Genomic DNA, 22740 nt, shown 5'->3' with positions numbered 1-22740 from the left:
TTTTTACCATGGTATCGAGGTGTTATATGCGTGGTTTTAACTGTGTTTATCATGATTTAAATGTATTCTACTATGGGAGACCAATGCTTAATAAAAAACAAATTTGGTCAGGATAAATTTAACCATATAAAACTGAGGTTGCTACAATTTGAAAAAAGGTTTACCTCTGCATCCTAACTCAAGCTACTACCAAATGTGCATTTCTAAGAGACAAAAAAGTGACATTATTATTATTAATATTATCAGGCAATCCAAACCTGTTTCTAGATTTGAAACAATATCACTCATTAGAACATGCAGAAAATAAGAATATTTAGATATTTATTTTGTTAAGGAAAATGAATGGTCTGGCTTTAATGAGATGCAAGCATCTTCGCACAATATGTGCAGATGGATGCACTTTGCTCTCTAGGGTATCTCAAGATTTGCCAAGACATCGGCGCTGTCGACAGGGAGTTGGAGTGTCTACAAAGAACCACCTTGAAGAACAGGTGCCAAGATAAGGTCTTATTTATAAAAATAAAAATAAAATTCAAAATGTCTTAACATCGAGAAAAAAAAAAAAAAAAAAAGATTTGTGGATTTGTTACTATATCCCTCATTTTTATTATTGGAAAGAGTTGTACAGTTTACAGCAGGTATATTCATATTTAATAAATACAATTAATAAAATAATTTATATTTAAATAAAATAAACATCAAGTTACTTCATGTTTATTAGCTTTGAGGTCCTCAATATGCTAGTATTCTCTACAAAGTTGATACAATGACTTTCAGCATGTATAACATTTAAAATGTACAATCGTTACAAAACATTCCACAAAAATTAAGTCATTTTCTATGCATGGGCACACACAAATTTTTGTTCAATAAAATGTACAATGAGAACATCCCCTGAGTCTTATGAACATAAATATTACTGGTCTTGTTTGCAACTGGTCTCTTTGGTTGCACTAACGCTCATATTTTATTTGATTTTTTCTCAATTATTAATTCGTTTTGAAGGAGGTGGCTTGAATTTATTAATTATAAAACACAGCTTTTCAAATCATAGTCCAGTTCCTATGGGGTTTTAGAATAGCATTTTATTAGATTTTTTTGTATCAGTAAAATGTGTAGGTCTGTAGTTAATAAATTACTCACATATTTAAATATGTCTTTGTATAATTTTTGCAGACCAATATTTGAAAGATTCTTAAACAAATAACAAGAATAGCAGCTATTCTAAAAAAACTAACAAACAAAAAAAAACATTGACTTCCAGAGGGAACCCGAAGTGAAATAGCCTTTCAGGTTGGCCTACAATTTGATGTCAAAATTTAAAGATTGAACACCAATAGCATAGGCTACTAAACTTGATTAGCCCCACCCTAACTTCCTGTTTCAATAAGAAGAACCTCAACACAGCAGAGAAAACTGTACTTGTCAAGCATTTTCAGTGTTTAGGAAACCTGTTTCATTGTGTATAGAATCAATGGCTTGAAATTTCATTGCTTGACCGAAAACACATGGCACTGAGAAGAGGAAATCATATAAGCAAATTACTCTAACTGTCGGCCTCCAACCACACCGCAGCAAACCGTAGAGGCCTGAGCCTATGAAAACACAGAACCCAGCAAGGACACTTATAGCTCAGGGAACCAAAGACCAATCCATGCTCACTAGTTACTCACAGCAGACTGAGCATATAGAATAATCTGGCAGATGTAAGAACTGCTACATCACTGTGAGATGAAGTATACTTAGGCTATAAAGGTGATTATATATAGGCTTCTTACACAGCATGAACACAACAAAGCACAACAAAACCAGCATTTTACACAAGAGAAATTCCAAATCCTATCCCATCGGAACACACCAAAAATACTGTAAACATGCATTCTATTTTGAAATACAAGATCATCATGTGAAATGAACAGTGTTCTTTATTTAAAATGTTAATCAAAAGCTCATATGAGTGGCACAAATCCAAATGCAATCCCTAGGTATGACGCTATACTATGCAGTGAAACACAACAAACTGCACAGTCACAGCAGGTATCACAGAAACATCACTTACAAATCCCTGCAGAGAGGATCTGCAAGGCCATTATTCCTTATCCAAAGCATCCAGCAAAAATCTTCAACCATAAACACACTCAGCAGCTGTAGTAAGGCAAGGCTTGATGAAACCAGGGCTATAATTTCTCTCCTCCCTTCCCTTTCACTGCCATCTTCCCTTCTCATCTCCTACAGTCAATACAAGGGCCCCTGCACGCAGCTCCGTGACAGAACCCATTATGATCTCATGGTTTGCTATTGGGTGAGAGCTATTCTCAGTGGGATGTGATTGGTTAGTTAGGTGGTCGGGGGCAGGGCTGATCAGATGGTGGTGATCTGAGACATGGACCCAGCTGACATGCATGGATGCTTTCGAGGAAGAGGAAGCAGTGTCATGTGCTTTTAGGTCTTGATATATAGGAATTAAATGGGATATATAAATATATATATATATATATATGCATACACACACACACACACACATCATACATACATGCATATTTACACATACATGCATATATATATATATATATATATATATATATATATATATATATATATATATATATATATATCAGTGGTGGGCCAGCAAAGCCTTCTCTGCTGGCCTAAACACTATCAGAATCACTGACTTAGTTTTAATATATTTTTTCCATTAATGTGTATTCAATTATTTCCAATAGTCTATTCTCTTCATTTCATAGCTTATCTCTTGGTTGCACTGGTTCCAGTAGTGTATGTTATTAGAGCTTTTATCTAATCATATTTCAGCAATCGTGTTGCCAGGGTCAAAGAAATCTGCCTAAGGCCTTCAGAATCAATAGTGCAGGCGTCTGTAGCTTAAAATCAATGGCAATGAAACCGTTGCTTTAACCAATCAGATTTCGAGTTGGCAGCACCAGGGCCATCTAGCAGGCTTACGATAACGTCAGCAATTTCTCGTCCTTTGATTGGATGCTCAGAGAGCATACTAGTCAAAGCTAGCAATATAAAAGTATATAAAATATATATATTCAATTTAATCTGGAAACATTAAAGAAAAAATATTTAAAGGAATCACAAATATTATGACTGTATATTAGTGAAATAGTTAATAATTTATGATTAAGTAATATATCATGATTCCAGATGCTGGACAAATTAAGCTGAGATGTCCTGTAATTACATTACATTTAACCGAATCATTTAAAGTTAGTGTAATTGTACTGCTAAACAGAGAATAAATCACATTATGATACAAACATAATGCAATTACCCACTGGCAGGAATATGTTTATAACACAATCAAATTTGGCCCCAATACTTTAAGACATACTCTGCCACCCTTTTGCATCAAACAACTGGAAATCACATTAGCAATGTCACACAAAAGGAAATCATCACCACAAAACTGGAATACACTTCCAAAATGCAAATAAAACAGCTACACACCCTGAACATATTCAGGGAATGATATGCTGACTTGATCTAAGCACAATTTTTATGTGAAATGCCTTTGACACTTGTGTATTTTTGCAATAAATTATAAAAACTGTACTTTTATCTGCCAGTTAAGTGTGTGTAGATACATTTTAGCCAGACAAATTATAAAGATATTTTAATGAACCTGCTTTATGATCATAAAAAAATACAGATGTCCTTCACATATATTATACAAAGCTCATTTCATTTCTTTATGATTTCTTTAAAATTCTTTATGCATTCCATTTGGCAACAATAGCGGTGAAGAACTTTAAGAAAAGGAAGAGAAAAATCTTTCACAATATAAACCCTATTTTGTATCAGCTGCACAAAATTACCAGAATTTTACCATTTATGGATCATGTGTGAAATACCAGTAAGCCAGTTCTGACAACTTGATAGGATGAAATGTTGTAACATCATCTGTAAATGACCATTTAGATGCTATGTGTGAACTGACAACCGAGCCATAAGATTACTGATATATGTGCATTTACAAGATTAGGACAGACTGACGTAACAATCTTTTGGCCAATCATAAAGCTCTGTTGAATATGGTGAAATTACATGAAATGGTGCTATTTACAGTAACACCACCAGTGACTTGGAAGCAACCTGTTTAGTGATTGTTTGGTTTAATTTGACTTGTTATGGTGAGGCTCAACTGATGCTCAATTGGATTATATAATTTGGTCTGTCTTAAACGTTGTTCAACAATTATATCACTGCTTATTTGTATAAAGCTGAGACTACTCACTGCCATAGTCAAAGGAAATCACCAGTTCTTATAAAAATGAATGATGTGCCGTATTGTCACTGCCCATGTGAACACCCGTTCAGAGGTATACTATATCCCAACTCCTCCCAGGAAGCCACAAACTTTGACTTTGAATTCTACTACTGTAAACAGTGTGAAAATCAGGCATATTTTTTCCACTTGGCATCCTTAAACATAGTAAAATCAATTACACATAAACGTGAAATTTAATGCATATGTTGCCCAAGTGAAAGCTTCTCATTCTGACTAGAAAATAAAAACTAGACAAGACAATATAGATAAAATGTAACATCACTTGTAACGATATTATCAATATTGTGATATCGCAATAGCAAAACTGTCTTGATATTGTTGTGGTCACATGATTATATGAAACGATAGGTCTTCAGGTCTCCTGACATTTTATCCTGTCAGATTTTCCTACCATGGTTTACTGCACATGCGCACATCAATATAGCGTCTTTTTTCTCACACTTAGCAACCATAATTACTGGATTTGCATCACTGTAAAGGGTAGATTTAGGGTTGGGGTAGACGTTATTAAAACACAATCTAATAGGTAGAAAAATGTATTTATTGTAGGTTTCCAGCCATAGCTGTATACTTTCTAGCCACAACCCTGAACAACACATACTTACTGGATTTGCATTACTGTAAGGGTGGGTTTAGGTTTGAGGTAGGCGTAGACATTAGTAACCATATTTTGGCAGGAAGCATTTTTCGTTGTTGAACTGTACTACCTACTTTCTTAAAGGGAGGTAGCAAAATCTGATGGTAGCACAAATCGACACAACACTGGGCAAAAAGTGTAGTTTTTTAAAAATATATTTAAAGTTCTTATTCTAACATAAAAGGTATTTAAAGTTGTGTTTTGGATCATTATGCTTTGGCACAGTATCGGTCAAACGAACTAAAACCTAAAGCACAATATGGCTTAATCCCTTCATCAAGTCTGTTACCGCTGTGCGATTCAAAGCGAAGCGAGCACATTGTTCAGGTGATACGCTCGTGAAGCTGTGTTTTCAGCACCTCAGAGCAGCTCTGTTCAGAGTGAATGCAGTGAACTTGTTTATTGCATGTGCTGTGAGTTTAGGGCAGGTTTGGGAACGCAACGGCCACCAGTTATGCTTTATTTTTCACGCCAGATGATTAAAATATTTCACTAGATTTGTAGTGAGACACGTTTTTGTAAGCCTGTTTTCACTGAAGCTGGACTTTTCATTTTTCATTTCATTTTTTTCTAAAAAAAATAACTGGGTTAAAAGTGCTGACAGCTAGTGGTTTAAATGTAGTCCAAATTCAAAATATCTCTTTCAAGTGTAGAAATTAAGAAAGAAGTATTGTAATTTCTGTCTTCATAGTTAAGAACATGGGTTGGAGCTCTTAATTTTGAACTCTCAAAGTGCATTAGATAGAATAATTTTTCAAATGTAAAATTATAATTTTTTTCTTCAATTCTTCATTTGCCTTTTTTTATATATTGCAATAAATATTGTATCATGGACTTCATATTGCAATATTATCATATAGTGAGATTTTGATATTGTTAAACACAATATATTATCCTTTCTCTAAATACTCTACTCTAGGAACCTCAGAACTGTGTACTGATTAAACTTTTAAGTACCATGGACTAGGGGTCGAACCGATTATCGGCCTGGACGACTATCGGCACCGTTATTAAGCATTTTTATGGTTATCGGTATCGGTCCTTTTCATTTTACTGTATAACGCGGAGTCACGGAATTTGTCAAAGTTTGGATGAATTAATCAAAAGTAGGTCAGTACACTTAGATCAACTCACGATATCGACTATCTGTAAACATTAAGCCGCAAAAAGCCTATTTAAATATGAATTCTGCATGTTCTGCGTGTCTCTGTATATGTGAATGGCACAGACGCGCGGTTTTGACACACACACACACACACTGAAGTGTGCGATGCTCGCGGTGTTTTCCGCATCTGCCGTCTCACTAAATGAGGACATAAATACATGAACAACATCCCCAGAACTGCTCTGAGAGTTACTTCATGAGCATTTGATCGTAAAACGATCGTCATATCATAAATAGGCTACAGAAACTTAAGAAGTCCTCATGGCAACCCGTCAAAATAAAGTTTGGTTTATCTACTAATACTACTACAATTATTAGAACTTTTGTTTAAAAAATTATCACACAATATGCTATTTCTTCCATGTTTTAATTTTAATAGTAAACCCATTTGTTTGCCAAAAAATAGAGTTTAACTCTCATTTGATTAAAAGGTAAATGAAATTAATGTTTTATGCCTTCATTTGCACTGTACTGTAAATTAAAACTAATGGAAATTACTGTCACATAAGCCAAGATTAAGATACTGTCACATAAACCAAGATTAGGATGACAGAAACTGTGACATTTCAATAGGCTATTGAACCAAGTGAGCCTATAACAGTCTATTAGTGTTATAGTTTCATTTAAATAGTTGCGGTCTTCTTCGCAACTTCTACAATGAAGACAATTAAATTATTTACACTTATTATATACATTGCACTTTTTAAGTTAATCGGTTGATGTGCATTAGATGATGAATTGAATAGTCACCTCTTGTAGGTTATGATTTAGTCAACAGAAAATAATTAATGAAGAATTATGAGAGGTTATGCTATTACACATACATTTCTAACATGTAAATTATTGAAGCCAAATACTTACATTTCCCCAAGCTGTTTAGCTTTATTATTTAGTATTCACAGGCTTAATCATGAAGCATACAGTGGCCCCACTTTTAACTCTCACTTTATATTACCCTTATTGTAGAAGGATGCATGGAGGAAGACAAGAGTAAGAAGTGCAACCAAGTCAGAGCCCTTGTTATTCTTAATTTTGACATTAATTTAAATTTTTACACCAGACATACAGTATATATCGGTTAAAAATATTGGTTATTGGTCTACTTGGTCTGTAATAATCGGTATCGGCATCAGCCCTGAAAAACACATATCGGTCGACCCCCTACCATGGACTCTCCTCTTCTCACCAAAACCTTCCATGGAGGAAGCACGAACTGAAGACCCCAGTGTTTTTTATCTTATTTAGACTCTAGTAATTCCCATGATCTTATCTGTTTCATAACCTGTTAATGCATTCCCTTCTGTTCCTTTCCAAATGTGACAGCTCTTTCAATTCTGTCATGTTTGGACACCACTTAAAGAGTTTGGTTTTAAAAGAAAAAAAGAAAAAAGAACTAAAAACTGTGTGGTGCAATAAATCCTTATTTTGCTAGCCATTGGTTATATGCAAGCCCTATTTCACAGGAAACCTGGAAAATAGTCCACTTGGACTAGGTCAGCTATTTATAAATGCTGTTGAGAAGATGATGTCCGTAGCCGGTGTGACCAAGTGTGCTGGTCAGTTCTAGTTCTTTATACTTCCAGCCCTTTAATGCACATCTTGCGATCAGATTAACACAGAAACCTGCACATTTTAGCCTTAATTGACAATTGCCCTTGTACAAATGGCAAGCACCTTGCTTTCTGTGCATTTGGCCATTCAGAAAAGGTCAAACCTCAGATAACTGCAAAAGTATTTTGTGTTAACCACCCTTTATACTATATTGCTTTATATGTTAAACTAAGTGAACTACAAAGTTATTTTAAAACATCAACACCTCATTGTATAGGACCTAACCCTGCTTGAAAGCAAGGTTGGACAGAAGCCCACCAAAGTGTTTGGATGCGTATTTGTGTGTCCATCTGTCTGAAAGAGGTGCTTTAAGGTGTTGGGTACTAAAGAATCTTTGGAGCCTTCATGTTTACTCTACTGGCCAGTAGCTATGGTGGGACTGATTGGGGGTGATGAGCATGTCGAGGACTTTGGAAGACAGCATAAAGACCTCCTCTGGAGATGTCCATTGTGCGAGTGACTCCCTCCGGACCTGAGAACGTACTAGATTCCGGCACATCTCGGCATGGGTCTAATACATTTCAGTCTCCAATTAGAGAAAGAGTAAACCACTGCTGGGAACAGGGCAGAGCTCACTTGCCTAAAACTTTATTTGCTAGAATTTGGGTTAAAAAATGTTTTCTCATTTGTCATTATGAGTTTATGTTATTGCGATGTAATTAGAAACAAAATTCTTGAAGGCTTGGCCATATTTAATTTGTTCTTATTTCTGTCATGTTATTACTGTAGTTTTGAGGTTCAGTAGTCATTAGGGAGCTGATTATGAAAGACACAGCTTGAAATAAATAACAAGCAAGGTGTCATATGAAAGGTGCCGTAGGGGACGAACGTGAGAAACAAACAAATGTCGTGCACCCCATTTATTTTTAGACATGCTTATTGAACTGATTTAGATCATTGCCACTCACAGAAATGTTCTGTGCACCTTGGGCAACAATGAGATAAACAGCATTGCTCAAGAAAGCTCAGCAATTTATTCTTAAATATTATAATTTTTCTATTTAGTTTTTTTACTACATACACTGGATTTGATTAAACTAGCCAAAAGTAGTTTTTTTCAGGGTGCAGGCTAAATAAAACAAATACTGTAACAAATCTAAGCAAATCTAAAGAACCAGATATTAACTGTGTCGGTTGACTGCGGAAGATATTATCTTGGGACAAGCAAATGTTCAACTAATATTAGACATAACTGGGTCAAGTATAGTTACTTTCAAAATACGCACTAGAACCTCCCAACTGTCTGATTAAAAAAAAAAAAAAAAAACTATTTCCCATATACTGTATAAAGGTCTGATTTCCTGGAAAGTGATTAACCTTTTTCAGACTTGACAAATAAACGCAATCATCAGTATATAGCGTAATAACCCATCATCATCATGATATCATCAACAAATCAGACTCAGTTCAGTTGCATTTATACTAAATCTAAAATGCAAGAGTAAAAACTAGTGTCACCCTGCAGGAATCCAATAAAGCATGACCTAATGAAACTAAATAAAAGCATTTAGATGAATCAATGGATTAAACCAGCCAAAAGCCAAATGGGCAATCAGCTCAGTAGAAATGCTAACCGAAACAACCTCACAGATGGTATTCCATATTCTTGAACCTGGATTTCAAGACATTAAAACTAATTAAACCAAAACTGAAACCAAACAATTATGTGCAGCAGCCTAATATAAATGCCACATGAATTACATTAAACACCTAAAAAAAAAAAAAACTGAACCAATGCTAATAGCTAAAAGGAGACTAATTTGCGCACTGTGCAAAAATATTAACGTAGCTCAACCAAATAAACGTCAGCAATAACAGTGTCTTACCTGGGTGACTGGGTAACTCAAGCTTGGGTTCACATTTTGGAAGAGAACATTCTGAAAATACAGAGAATGCCAGAGAGAGATAGGGGTTAGATAAAGTACTGTACACCCTTAATCAATTCTTAGAGATGAAGGGGTTTCCTGACACTTTGAAGTGAAGTTTGAGCATTTTACATCATGAAACATACAGTATGGCCTAACTCAGAACTAAAGAACGATTCACATCACATAAATAAGTAAGGAAGAGTAAGGATCAGAAGTTAGAAAACCATAAAGCATAGCTAAATTTAACACTCAAAGTTTGCGTTAAATCTATTTTGATTTGAATAATCTGACTGAAACTATCTGAAATATAAATTCATGTACAGTACAAGTATCTGCATCCACATCACAGTGGGTGCTTTCAAGATAGCAAGGATCACCAAGATATTTTTGTTATGCAGTATATTGTCATTTCCTCATCATGACTAAAACATTAAACAATCTATAAACATAAGATTATCAGATTCAATTTAAAATAAGGGTAGATTTGAAATAATTAATTAGATTTTTTTTTTTTTAAAGATAAAACTTTTGCCAGGTCCTAAAGAAATAACTTCTAAACTTCAAAAAACTACCAGTTCATTAAGAAATACAGCATATTCCAATTAAAATGTTCCAAACAAACATGTTTTGTTATTATTTACTGGAATTTTATTTTAATTGGTAATCATTTATAGATTTCCTGTGTCCCCATCGCATTCCACCATATTGCTCTTTGTTACATCACTTTACCAAACAATGACATCGTTTTTCAAGAAGTTACAATTTTTGGTGGAGGAAAAACAGTGTAAGCATGAAAAAGTAGCAATTTGACAAATTGTATATGTAGTTCTTGTATTATTTTGTCTGCATTGAAAACACTCCATCCTGTCTGACAAATTTACAGAGATCCGTATGATAACACCAGATTTTCAAAAGACACCTTGACACATCAAGCGTAGCGTTAGTTCTGGCAGGTCACGTTAGTCAAGCTCGCATCAGCTGACTCTCAGCTGATCCCCATCTACCTATAGGAATACGACACCTATCTAAGCATCCATATATAAGGTCGTCAGTATTATCAGCAGTTTTCACATTGCTCAATAGCTAATTACCCTCCTCCATCCCCAACTCCTCCTCTGTCAGTCAGGATCCAGCCTTCTGATTCTCTTTTGAATCAGACAAATTCAAAAACGTGTACATAAAATTACTGAACTTTAACAAATCTGCAATACTTTGTTGGTTCTGTTCTGTTTACCCTGGGGGGTAATCGCTGCTCTCCCTGCTCTCATCCATGCTAGGCTGCATGGATGAGCAGGGAGTTCTTGCCCAGAACAGAACCATACCGCCAATCCAAACTTTTGACGATAGTGGTCTTGGCAGAACTTCAGGCTAACTTAAACTCTGCATTTCAATCCTGTTATCATCCTATCAATCTCTAACCTGTTGGTTTTATTGGCATTTTGTAAATAAGCTGATAATTAGTTTTGCTTGAACACTTGAAGTGAAGTTAAGCATTCACCAATAAATGGGGTTTAACCATTGCAAGTGTTTTCCAGATAAAACACTCCAGCATCTGTGTGCTTCAGCCTGTGGCTTGCTTTTAGAATGCTCTCTGGCCTATTGAGCATCCCGCTGAGATTGTGTGATACGATCTGATTTTAAAGAGTCGACCCCCAATACAGCTAAGCCAAAATCCTCCCTTATTACACACTGAGGACTGACGCTCACTGATAAGACCTCAGTCACTCGACGCCCTTCCTCACTGACACTGGATCAGAACTCTTGGCCTTTACCCTAACCTCAATATTACATGGCAAGTGTCAGTGCTGATCTGGGAGCATCTGCTGGAAAATGTACAAGCACTTGATCAGATAAGGGTTATATGGCAGTGGCAAGGCCCAGTGGTCTCTTATCAAGAGGAAAGACCCCAAGGCAGGAATGAATGATTTACCTCAACAGGTTTTTAGGTGAATGCACCTGCAGCAGTAGCTTTTCCAAACACACACACAATGTTACACAGCACATTTTTAAGGCATCAATTAATTTGATATAAAATGAACAGTGAACTCAAAAATGAGAATTTTTTCATTTAATTGGCTAATTTACCCTGTGGTCTGTGGGACACAAATCTTTGCATCTTCGTGTGACACGTTCGCATGTGCAAGCGTTACAAGTCTATAAGAATTGTATAGAATATTTTTATGGTAGTTTTGTTCAGCTCCTTTTATGTTCTATGGATGAAAGAATATCAGATTTGAAATGACATGAGTGACGTGAGTTCTCACAATAGAAAATCAAAATTGATGATACAAATTATAAACATGTGTAAACACGGAGGGAAATATTTACTTTTCCTGTTAATTCATTGTAACGCCAGGCCAGCAGAGGGAGCCCTCTCCCGAATACTGACTGCCTCCCTCCCTCTGCTGCTTCTTCACCCACTTCCTGTTTGGCTGTATTTAAGCTCAGACCATGTGCTCACTCACCGCGAAGTATTGCCAGTTTATCCTGCCTTACTGAGCGTTCTCTAATTATTCTGTTGGATTTCCTGTTGCCATTTTGCCTGTTTCTAGATTTACGAGTATACGGATTGCCCTTCTGATTTGGTTGCCTGCTGGACTGTTCTCTTGATTGGATCTATTGCTGCTTCTCGACTTCGACTCTGGTTTGCCCTTCTTGTTAGTTTGCCTCTCTGGACTGATTACCTGGTTTTGACCCCTTTGCTATTGTGTTTCTGTTTGCTCTAAAGCCTCTATTAAACGTCCGCATATGGATTCAAACTCTGCCTCTGCGTCTGCATCACAGAATACTTCGCCTCCCATGAATCCAGCGGAAGTTGCCAATCTGCAAGCTGCCTTCTGCAAGCTCTATTCAAAGCGAGATGTTAAAGAGCTACCAAGAGCAACTTACTAAACTTCAATCAGTCAACGAACATCTACCCAATATATACGAGCACTCCCTTCTCCTACTCCGTCTACGGTAAGCTTCGCTCTTCCAGAGAAGTTTGATGGTTCTGCTGATGCTTGCAAAGGGTTCGTGAGACAAGTTAAATTATATTTTGATCATCAAAAAGATAAATTCAACACAGAGGAGAAGAAGTGTGCTTTCCTTATGACGCTATTAACTGGCAAAGCTCTTGATTGGGCCTCAGCGGTGTGGGATTCTGATCTACGTATTCGACATTCTATTGATTGTTTTGTTGAAATGATTCGTGAAGTATTCGAATATCCCGCAGGAGGCAGGGATATTTCGACACAAATTATTAACCTTCGACAAGGCCACCGCACCGCTGCCGAATTCGCCGCCGAATTCAGAACGCTTGCCGCTCAGAGTGGGTGGAATGACGTTTCACTCAAGGCCATGTTTTACAACAGTCTGCATCCCGAACTCCAGACCGAACTAACCTGCCGCAGAGAGGATTCTTCATTTTCTGAGTTTGTGTCTCTCGCCATTAAAATTGATAACCTAATGCGACAAGCACCCAAGCGCAAGGTTGACAAGAACGCTGCACGTCATTCATCCACCACTACAGCTATGCTCACAACACCACAGGAAGAACCCATGCAGTTAAGCCGATCACGATTGTCAGTGGAAGAACGTGAACGACGTCGTAATCAACATCTGTGCTTTTACTGCGGGGAACCAGGGCATCGCAGTACCGGATGCCCACAAAAGACTCAACCCCAGCCACGGGTAAATATCAATCATTTCTTCAAACTCAATAACCGCATTCTCACCCTTCCTGTCACTTTGAAGAATGATACTCTGTCTCTTGCATTGACAGCGATGGTTGACTCCGGAGCGTCATTGAATGTCATACACCAGGACATTGTAAAGAAGTTCGACATTCCTATTCAACCATGCATTCCTCCAATAAAAATCAAAGCCATCGACAACGCTCTCATCGGTGAAGGAATCACCCATTGCACCCAAACTCTCACTCTCCAAGTCGGACTAATGCATCAAGAATCCATCACCTTCTACGTTGTTCACTCACCACATCACGAGATCATCCTGGGATTCCCATGGCTATCGACTCATGACCCCAACATCTCTTGGAAAACGGGTGAGCTAACACGCTGGTCTGAATTCTGCCTCCATACCTGCTTCCCCAATCAACCCAAACTATGCTTCACTACCAGTATCGAGAGTCCAGAGAGCACTAAAACTGTAAACATTCCCCCTTGTTACCACGACCTCTCAGAAGTCTTTAGTAAGACTAAGGCAACACAACTACCCCCTCATCGCCCCTGGGACTGCGTCATTGATCTTTTACCAAATGCAATGCCCCCTAAGAGTAATGTTTATCCTCTTTCCCAGAACGAAGATCAGGCTATGGACGAGTATATCAAGGAAGCACTTGACTCCGGGTTCATCCGCCCTTCCACATCCCCAGCTGCAGCAGGTTTCTTCTTCGTCCAAAAGAAAGATGGAGGGTTACGTCCTTGTATTGATTACCGGGGCCTTAACAATGTAACTGTGAAATTCCGTTACCCACTCCCTCTGGTGCCATCCGCCCTTGAACAACTACGAGAAGCAAAAATCTACACCAAGCTGGATTTGAGAAGTGCTTATAACCTCATCAGAATAAAGGAGGGCGATGAGTGGAAGACAGCTTTCATCACCACCAGGGGGCACTATGAATACCAGGTAATGCCCTATGGGTTAGCTAATGCCCCAGCGGTGTTCCAATCTTTTATCAACGAGATTTTCAAGGACCTCCTCAACCAGTATGTCATTGCCTACATTGATGATATCCTCATATACTCCAAGAATGAAACAGACCATGTTCACCATGTCAGAACTGTCCTCTCCCGATTGTTGAAACATCAACTGTACGTGAAAGCAGAGAAATGTGAGTTTCACGTAAACCAGACTTCCTTCCTCGGTTACCAAGTAAGTCATCAGGGGGTGAAAATGGATACCACCAAGGTTCAAGCAGTGACAGAATGGCCCCAGCCCACTACCATAAAAGAGTTACAAAGATTCCTGGGATTCGCCAACTTTTACAGAAGGTTACAGTGGTTACAGTACCGTCGCAGCTCCTTTAACTGCCATCCTGAAAGGTAAACCCAAGAAGCTAACATGGACCGTTGAGGCTAACCAAGCATTCACGTCATTAAAGGAAAGGTTTACTACAGCCCCTATCTTAAAGCATCCCGATCCCAGTCTACCGTTCATTCTTGAAGTAGATGCTTCCGACTGCGGCATAGGAGCTGTACTCTCTCAGCGACACGGCCAACCCAGCAAACTTTACCCATGTGCTTTCTTCTCTCGCAAACTCACCAGTGCAGAACGCAATTATGATGTGGGTAACAAGGAATTACTCTCCATGAAGGCCGCCATAGAGGAGTGGCGACACTGGCTGGAGGGTGCCTACCATCCGTTCCAAGTAATCACAGACCATAAAAATTTGGAATACATCAAGGGTGCCAAACGATTGAATCCACGGCAGGCCCGTTGGGCCCTCTTCTTTACCCGGTTCCAGTTCACAGTAACATACCGACCTGGCAGCAAGAACAGCAAGGCTGATGCTCTTTCCAGATGACATGATCCTACAAAAAATTCAGAAACCACAGAACCTATTCTCCCTCCTACTGCCATATTAGCACCAATTTCGTGGGATCTTATGGAAGAGATCCAACAAGAACAGCAAAATGAACCATCACCTCCCAACTGTCCTCCTGGAAAGCATTATGTACCTCAAGCACTACGACAACGCGTCTTGCAATGGGCCCATGCCTCACTGAGCTCTGGACACCCCGGTATATCAAGAACCCTCAAACTCATCCAAAATTCATTCTGGTGGCCAACAATGGGTCAAGAAGTAACCAGGTACGTCAAATCCTGTCATGCTTGTGCGCAATCTAAGACTCCCAAGGAATTACCCTCTGGCTTACTCCAGCCATTACCCATTCCTCAGCGTCCTTGGTCCCACCTATCCATTGATTTCATAACAGATTTGCCTCCCTCCAATGATTTTACCACAATCCTCACCATCATTGATCGATTCTCCAAATCCTGCCGCTTAATTCCCCTGAAAGGATTACCTACCGCAATGGAGACCGCCCTTACTCTGTTTAATCACGTTTTCCGGGTATACGGCCTCCCAGAAGACATTGTGAGTGATCGAGGCACCCAATTCACGTCTCAGGTATGGAGAGCATTCTGTAAACATCTTGATATAAATGTTAGTCTCACCTCAGGATACCATCCCCAAGCCAACGGACAGGTGGAACGATTAAACCAAGAAATAGGTCGCTACCTGCGGACATACTGTAGTCGGGAGCAACACAGGTGGTCCGAGTTCCTTCCTTGGGCCGAATATGCCCAGAATTCCCTTACTCACTCCTCTACGGGTCTCACCCCCTTTCAGTGCGTCCTGGGGTTTCAGCCTCCTCTGTTCCCGTGGTCTGGTGAGCCGTCAGCGGTTCCTGCAGTGGATGATTGGATCCAACGTAGTGAGAGGGTGTGGGACAGCGCTCATGTGCGACTCCAACGGGCTGTAAGACATCAAGAGCTTCAAGCCAACCGACGACGCCGTCCGCACCCTCACTACCAACCTGGACAACGGGTCTGGCTCTCCACGAGGGACATCAAGATGCGGCTGCCCAGCAGGAAGCTCTCGCCAAGGTATGTAGGCCCTTTTAAAATTCTGAAACAGATTAATGAGGTGACCTATCGGTTGGAGCTTCCTGCTAATTATCGTATATCTCCTTCCTTTCATGTGTCCCTCCTGAAACCGGTCCACCCGGAGGCTGACCCCGGCCAGGAGGCCCCAGAACCGCCACCACCACTAGATATTAACGGGAACCCCGCTTATCTGGTGAATGAGTTGCTGGACTCGCGACGTCGAGGGGGTCAGCTCCAGTACCTGGTGGACTGGGAGGGGTATGGCCCTGAGGAGAGATCATGGGTAGCCGCCCGTGACATCCTGGACCCATCCCTCGTAGAGGAGTTCCATCGAGCCAGACCCGACCGACCTGCACCCAGGCCGCGGGGAAGACCACGTCGAGCTCCGGGAGTCGCTCCTAGGGGGAGGGATTCTGTAACGCCAAGCCAGCAGAGGGAGCCCTCTCCCGAATACTGACTGCCTCCCTCCCTCTGCTGCTTCTTCACCCACTTCCTGTTTGGCTGTATTTAAGCTCAGACCATGTGCTCACTCACCGCGAAGTATTGCCAGTTTATCCTGCCTTACTGAGCGTTCTCTAATTATTCTGTTGGATTTCCTGTTGCCATTTTGCCTGTTTCTAGATTTACGAGTATACGGATTGCCCTTCTGATTTGGTTGCCTGCTGGACTGTTCTCTTGATTGGATCTATTGCTGCTTCTCGACTTCGACTCTGGTTTGCCCTTCTTGTTAGTTTGCCTCTCTGGACTGATTACCTGGTTTTGACCCCTTTGCTATTGTGTTTCTGTTTGCTCTAAAGCCTCTATTAAACGTCCGCATATGGATTCAAACTCTGCCTCTGCGTCTGCGTCACATTCATATAGTTACAATAACATAATAATATAGTTATATCTGGCAATTATATCTACTTTTTTTTTTGCTCTGTTAGATGACAACTCAATTTTTTCAAACAACATACAGTCTTTATCTAATCTTCATTACAGGTTAACTGAATATTTTCACTGGCCCACACAGCACAAGTGTTTGATTGACTTTTGAAAGAAATCAGGAAACTGTTTAGCATCTGTGTGCATCACTTCCTCTCCTGGGCAGCCCATTGGCTTCATCTGCCTTCATTCAAAATCCAACATTGAGATAAACACATCCATAACATCCTCCCCTCAAACATCTGTTCTTCATTGTAAAAACAATGTACTCTAAACCTCTTCAAGAGATGGAGAGAGAGATGTAAACTGAAATAATCTTCTTCCAATTATAGAAGATGACATATCAGCATTGTCTATTCTGCATTTACATTCTATCGCAGCTGACTGAAACACTGACACGAAGAGCAAATGAAAAGGATTTTAACCCTTCGTTTACAACTTTGGACAATAACATGATTGTATTCTTTGAAGTACCAAGTAAATACCATAATATGAGAATGATAACCATTCAGTACTATGGTTTTACCCTCTGATACCATGGTATTGTAACAGTGCATTTTTGCAAAGGATGATTACATGAATGGTACCCAATAGCTAAGCTTACTGCTATTTGATGCCTTGCTTCTCTTTATCTTAAAAGTTATTGTCCTATAGTCGAATCAGTTCTACATCTACAGCGACCACATTACAGCTCTAGCGTTGAGTAGGGTCAGATAATGTTTGCTCATTCAGGGCATCATTATATTACACAATGCCATACTTCACAAGCCATAATGGCTATGCTCAACCTCACGGGCTACCGTAAACAAGCTTGCAATTCAGTTTAAATAAATTGGACTCTGGGCTCTGGTTCAAGATACTTGGGTATTCATCATTTTCGTGTGATGCCACACTCTTATAGGAATGCACACCTGGAGTGCAATACAAGGCTTTCCTTTGCTTCCCACCAACTATTTCTACCAGGTATGTACTAGGTAGGCCACTAATATATTACCACAGTGATTTTAAAAGACCAAATTAGGTATACACATTACTGATAATGCAGTCTGACAAGCAAATGTGCCCAGAATATGAACACAATGCGTTAAATTGCACGACAAGTGTTCTCCATAGAAAACTATTATAAAATGTAGCTTAATGCTTTAAGACAATGACAATGTGCTACCTTTCCATTGTTTTTCTATGTAAACATGCTAGATGTATGTGTATGACCGCTGTCTTTTGCAGTGTCTCACACGAGCGTTTTTAAGATGCCATGGCAAGTAAAAAAAAATTCAACTTTTAAATGCAGTGCCGCTGATCAATGTCAAAACAGTGGACCAATCAGAAGACCCCGGAGGTGGGGCACACATTGCAAGCTTTTGTTTACAGTAGCAAGTTGGCATGGCATGGTATTTGATGGCAACACGGCGTCTCGTGTTTTAGATGCAAAAACGTTTTTCTGTGTGAACAGGCCCTAAGGATGTTTTTCCCTTCAAGTCTCCCTGCCAATCACGTGACTGAAAAGTATGAAATTTTGACATGGGAAAGCATTCTGTTAATCCGCTATTGACTGAGCCAGTAGTGTGCCTTTGGGGCAGAAGTGAACTATCTGTTTTTCCAACCACTGGTAGATGAGGGAAGTTCTCTGGAAACTTACTTGAAAACAATAATTTTTACAATTTTGCCTGGTGACACAAGTGGCACAGAAATCACACACTTTGGCTTTAAATGATCTTATACCTTTTGAGTAAATTTATAGGGGAGTGATTACTTTAGACAAGCAGCTACAATCCATAGCATTAGCACTACCCACAATCCAACATAAAGTGACTATACAAGAGGAAGATTTGATCTCATTTCTCATTTCATGTGATAGTCAGATGTGTAATTGTCTCAAATAGCATGTTTCTTTACAATGTAATTATGTTTTATAGTTGATCAAAGTGAGGCAATGTTAGGAAATATCCCAAGCCACAATCCTCCCTTTACTTTTAGCTAACCTCTAATTACACATAAAAAAACGTAAGTTGAGAATGATTTTAGCAATGACAGATCTCTTCAAGTCAAACACTGCCAGTACAGGAAATGAGCAATTTCATTAGGCTGCATTTGGTAAATGGCACAATTATTGAGAAAACTATAGCTTTCATTTGGCAATCATTTCATCAAATCAAAAAGTCACTTCAGTATCAGAGGAAGTGAAACAATATCTTAAGGTTTGGCATCCATTAACTTAACAACGTCCTTCGCTTTCCAAAATGAGGCCACAATGGCTCTTCACACCTCATTTGAATCCTTCATTTTAAAAACAGACAGTTACATGATTACAAATTTGGAAAGTTGGTGCAACAACCCCTTGAGACGTTTTGCATAAAAAGGCACAGAGCCACCACAACAGAGAATCGAGGATTTAGAAGTTGCAATTTCTCGCTCTATATCGCAACAGACTTCAAAGGAGGTTTGGCCGCACCAATTACAAGCAAAGGGTTGAAAAGAGTAACTCAGCTCAGACGGGAACATTTTCTGTGGAAGTGGTTTACTGCTGATAGACTCAGGTTTTGTGTGATCCAGCCTTCAGCTGTTCCGCCACATTGTGAAGTGGGCTGAATATGTCATGACAACCTCAATCATCCCACAAGTGTGTGAATAAGTGGTGTTGTCATGTATAAAGAGCTGTCTTCAAGACAGATGATGGTTCACAATCTAACGCAATACTTGCTATTTATGTACCCTCTCAAGTTGCATGGTATACACACTGATGGAAATAGATACAATTGCCATGAGAATGTGTACATCTGTAGCAGATCTTAATTTATAAATGTATTTCCAATCAAAATATTTCTAGTTTTCCAGAGTATTATGAAATGCAGCCTGACATATTTCAGAATGCATAAGTTTGTTGAGTTACGCATACTTGCGTATATTTCTAAATTCACATTAGATAAGTCTTGAGTATGTCAATATCAACAAACTGATAAGAAACATGATAAAGAACATGAATAATGGGAACATGAATTATTTAGTAACAATACGGCTGTTACTGATTTATTACTGATAATATAATAATACAGAGAGAAATCATCTGGATCGGGGTCTTCAAAGGTTGTCAAGCCTTTTAGACCTTGGTGGACAGATATGATGGAACAGATTACATAATGCATAAAGTTTAATGTTCCAATTTAGTGTATAGTACTATTTTAATGTGTTAGCATTTATTGTTACGGCAAAGCCATTAAATTAATAGTTTTTTGATGCAAAGAGTCATATACTTACATATTATTTCTTACTTTTACTGGATTGCACTCATTCAGTTTGTCTTGTTTTTCCATAAAAAGCAAGATAAACCAGTGCCACAAATATTCTAAAAATATTCTGTGCACACACTCCACTTAAGGATGCCTCTAGCTGCCTGAACAGACCACCATCACTATTCCGTGCTGGTTCTAGCAAACACTGAGCCATTTTCTCATCATCAAAAGGTAGTTCAGAATGCAGGCCAAGGTTGGTGTGCAAGATCTGCTACAGTCCTCAAAACCGAACAAAAGCTCTTTAGGTGGGCGTCTTGCCCCAGAGAGACTGCACTCAATGCTCAGTTACTGAGTAGGGCACTGATGAGACATCCAATGTTCTGGAAACACAAAATGTGTTTAACGCAAAGACAGCCAGAGTGAAAGCTTGCCGGTGCCAAAACTTGAGTGTTGAGCAGGCGGGGGGCAATTAACAGACCGACCGGAGGAGTCAGAGAGAGAACCCTTCGTTCTGAAACACTGCCCTAGGATGCTGCAGTGCTTTAAAATAGACCTGTAAGATTTCGCTCTAACGGGAAGTGTGAATATTACACTTATGACACCTTGTTTCTTGACATTCAGATCATAACATAACACGAGCAAACCAGCAACTTGCATGCTGTTTAAGTTAACAAACATCAGATTTGCTTTAATTACATGAATAATTTCACCAAACACTGCACTGCAAGCATGTTAATCAACTTATTAGGAGCCAATGCTGTGTTCATTTCAACAAACTGACACAAAAAGGGGCAACCACCTACACCAAATTTGTTATACAGTATATTGGTTTGGACCTCATCCAAGACTATAACTGTTTTATTATTGTTTTTGGCTATTAATTGGCAATGGCATATATATAACAACATTTGGAAGTATTCTATACTGGTAAAAAAAATGACCATACAGCCTCTGGAGGTGAAATAAAAACAATCATTGACTCCTCATGTATGTTGAAACGTGACTTAAGCTTAGGACAGTAACTGCTACTTGAAATTCATCTTTACATAGTTAATTAAATCTGAATTTTATATGTATTATTATTTGAAGTCAACTGTTTTTAACCTAATATATATATATATATATAATTGCATAAATTACCCATATTTTTGCCCATACCATCCATCACTAATTCACTATGAATATTTTGAAAACTGTCAGACATTTTAGATTATATCAGTTACTCTTATCGAGCAATTATCAAAAAAGCTGTTTTCAGTCAACCTCTACTTAAAACAAACAAGAGTGACACAAGAATATTCAGTAGAAATTATTTATACTATTTTAAAATCATTTTTCGCTTTAGTCTAATCTGACCAAATTTCAAATGAGGCCCAAATAAGTATTATTCAAACTTGTAACCTGATTTCATGTAACTTTAAACTAACCTTTCCCCTCACAAATGATCTTCCAAAGGCTAGCTGCTGAGTTCAGATTACTGAATATATCCTGAATTAGTCAAATTTTAACGCTCTTTTTTTCTAGCAATATTTTCATATATGAGGTAATTAATTTCCTCTACCTTCTTCCCCACGCATGCTTCATTACTGCTCACAATAAACTTGAATGAACAACATGCAACGTTACTCAAAGCATATGCATCAGCACTGGCTGAAGCAGAAAGAAAACAGAAATGGTGATATTGTGACACTCCTGCTGTCACTCAGGGCGTCCGTGGCCCATTACAGAGTGCCTTCTTGGATGCACCTGGTACTGCAGAGACAGCTGAAACAAATCACAGCAACAGCTGACTGCAACAACCCAACCAGTAGATTGCCAAAGTGGTGCATTAATGTGTATTGATGTGAATGAACGCAGTGGGCTGGTGATGCATGACACCACTGACATGGCAGCACTGTTAAAAAATCCAGAGCTGCCTAGCTTTATGACGTCACCTCACTGTGAACTCAAACATCACGCTTATAAACAATGACGTATGACATCAGGTTTTCAGAAAAAGCTGCTGGTCTGGGTTCTGACCTGTTTCATGACTATGCTTGCGCACATTCAAATGCAACGTCATATTCCAAATAAATTATGTCATGCAAAAGCATTCAAAGTCATTGGCCTATATATCTTAACCTGCCATAAAATCACGTCTGCAGATTCACAGTAACCATCATCAACATCTCAGAGGGGAAAAAAGAAAACATGTTCGGATCTATGGTCCTATCAGTTCGATCACGCATCATTGACGTGAACCAGGATCAGGATCAGCGGGTTCATCATCACAATAAACACCGAACCGCGCGCCCCTCTCTTCTTCTCCACTTACCGGATTTAAAAAACGCCGCTATGTCGGCCGCCTCCTTAGATGTGTCCTCTCCCTCCCCTGAACTCAT

General features: G+C 38.9%; 1 protein-coding gene across 1 annotated transcript in view; it reads right to left on the bottom strand.

Moving 5' to 3' along the window:
• LOC306877488 (triple functional domain protein-like) overlaps positions 1-22740 on the bottom strand; it is a gene marked incomplete at its 5' end in the record, with an annotated part of 158405 nt that extends 135665 nt beyond the window's left edge. The window contains 2 exons of the mRNA XM_079429257.1: positions 9552-9602; positions 22674-22740. Of these exons, the coding sequence (XP_079285383.1) occupies positions 9552-9602; positions 22674-22740 (118 nt within the window). The remainder of the gene's footprint in view (positions 1-9551; positions 9603-22673) is intronic.

This window comes from Barbus barbus (genome assembly GCF_936440315.1).
Source record: "Barbus barbus genome assembly, chromosome: 12".
In the NCBI taxonomy this organism is placed as follows: Eukaryota; Metazoa; Chordata; class Actinopteri; order Cypriniformes; family Cyprinidae; genus Barbus; species Barbus barbus.
This window is presented reverse-complemented; position numbering and strand designations above follow the sequence as displayed.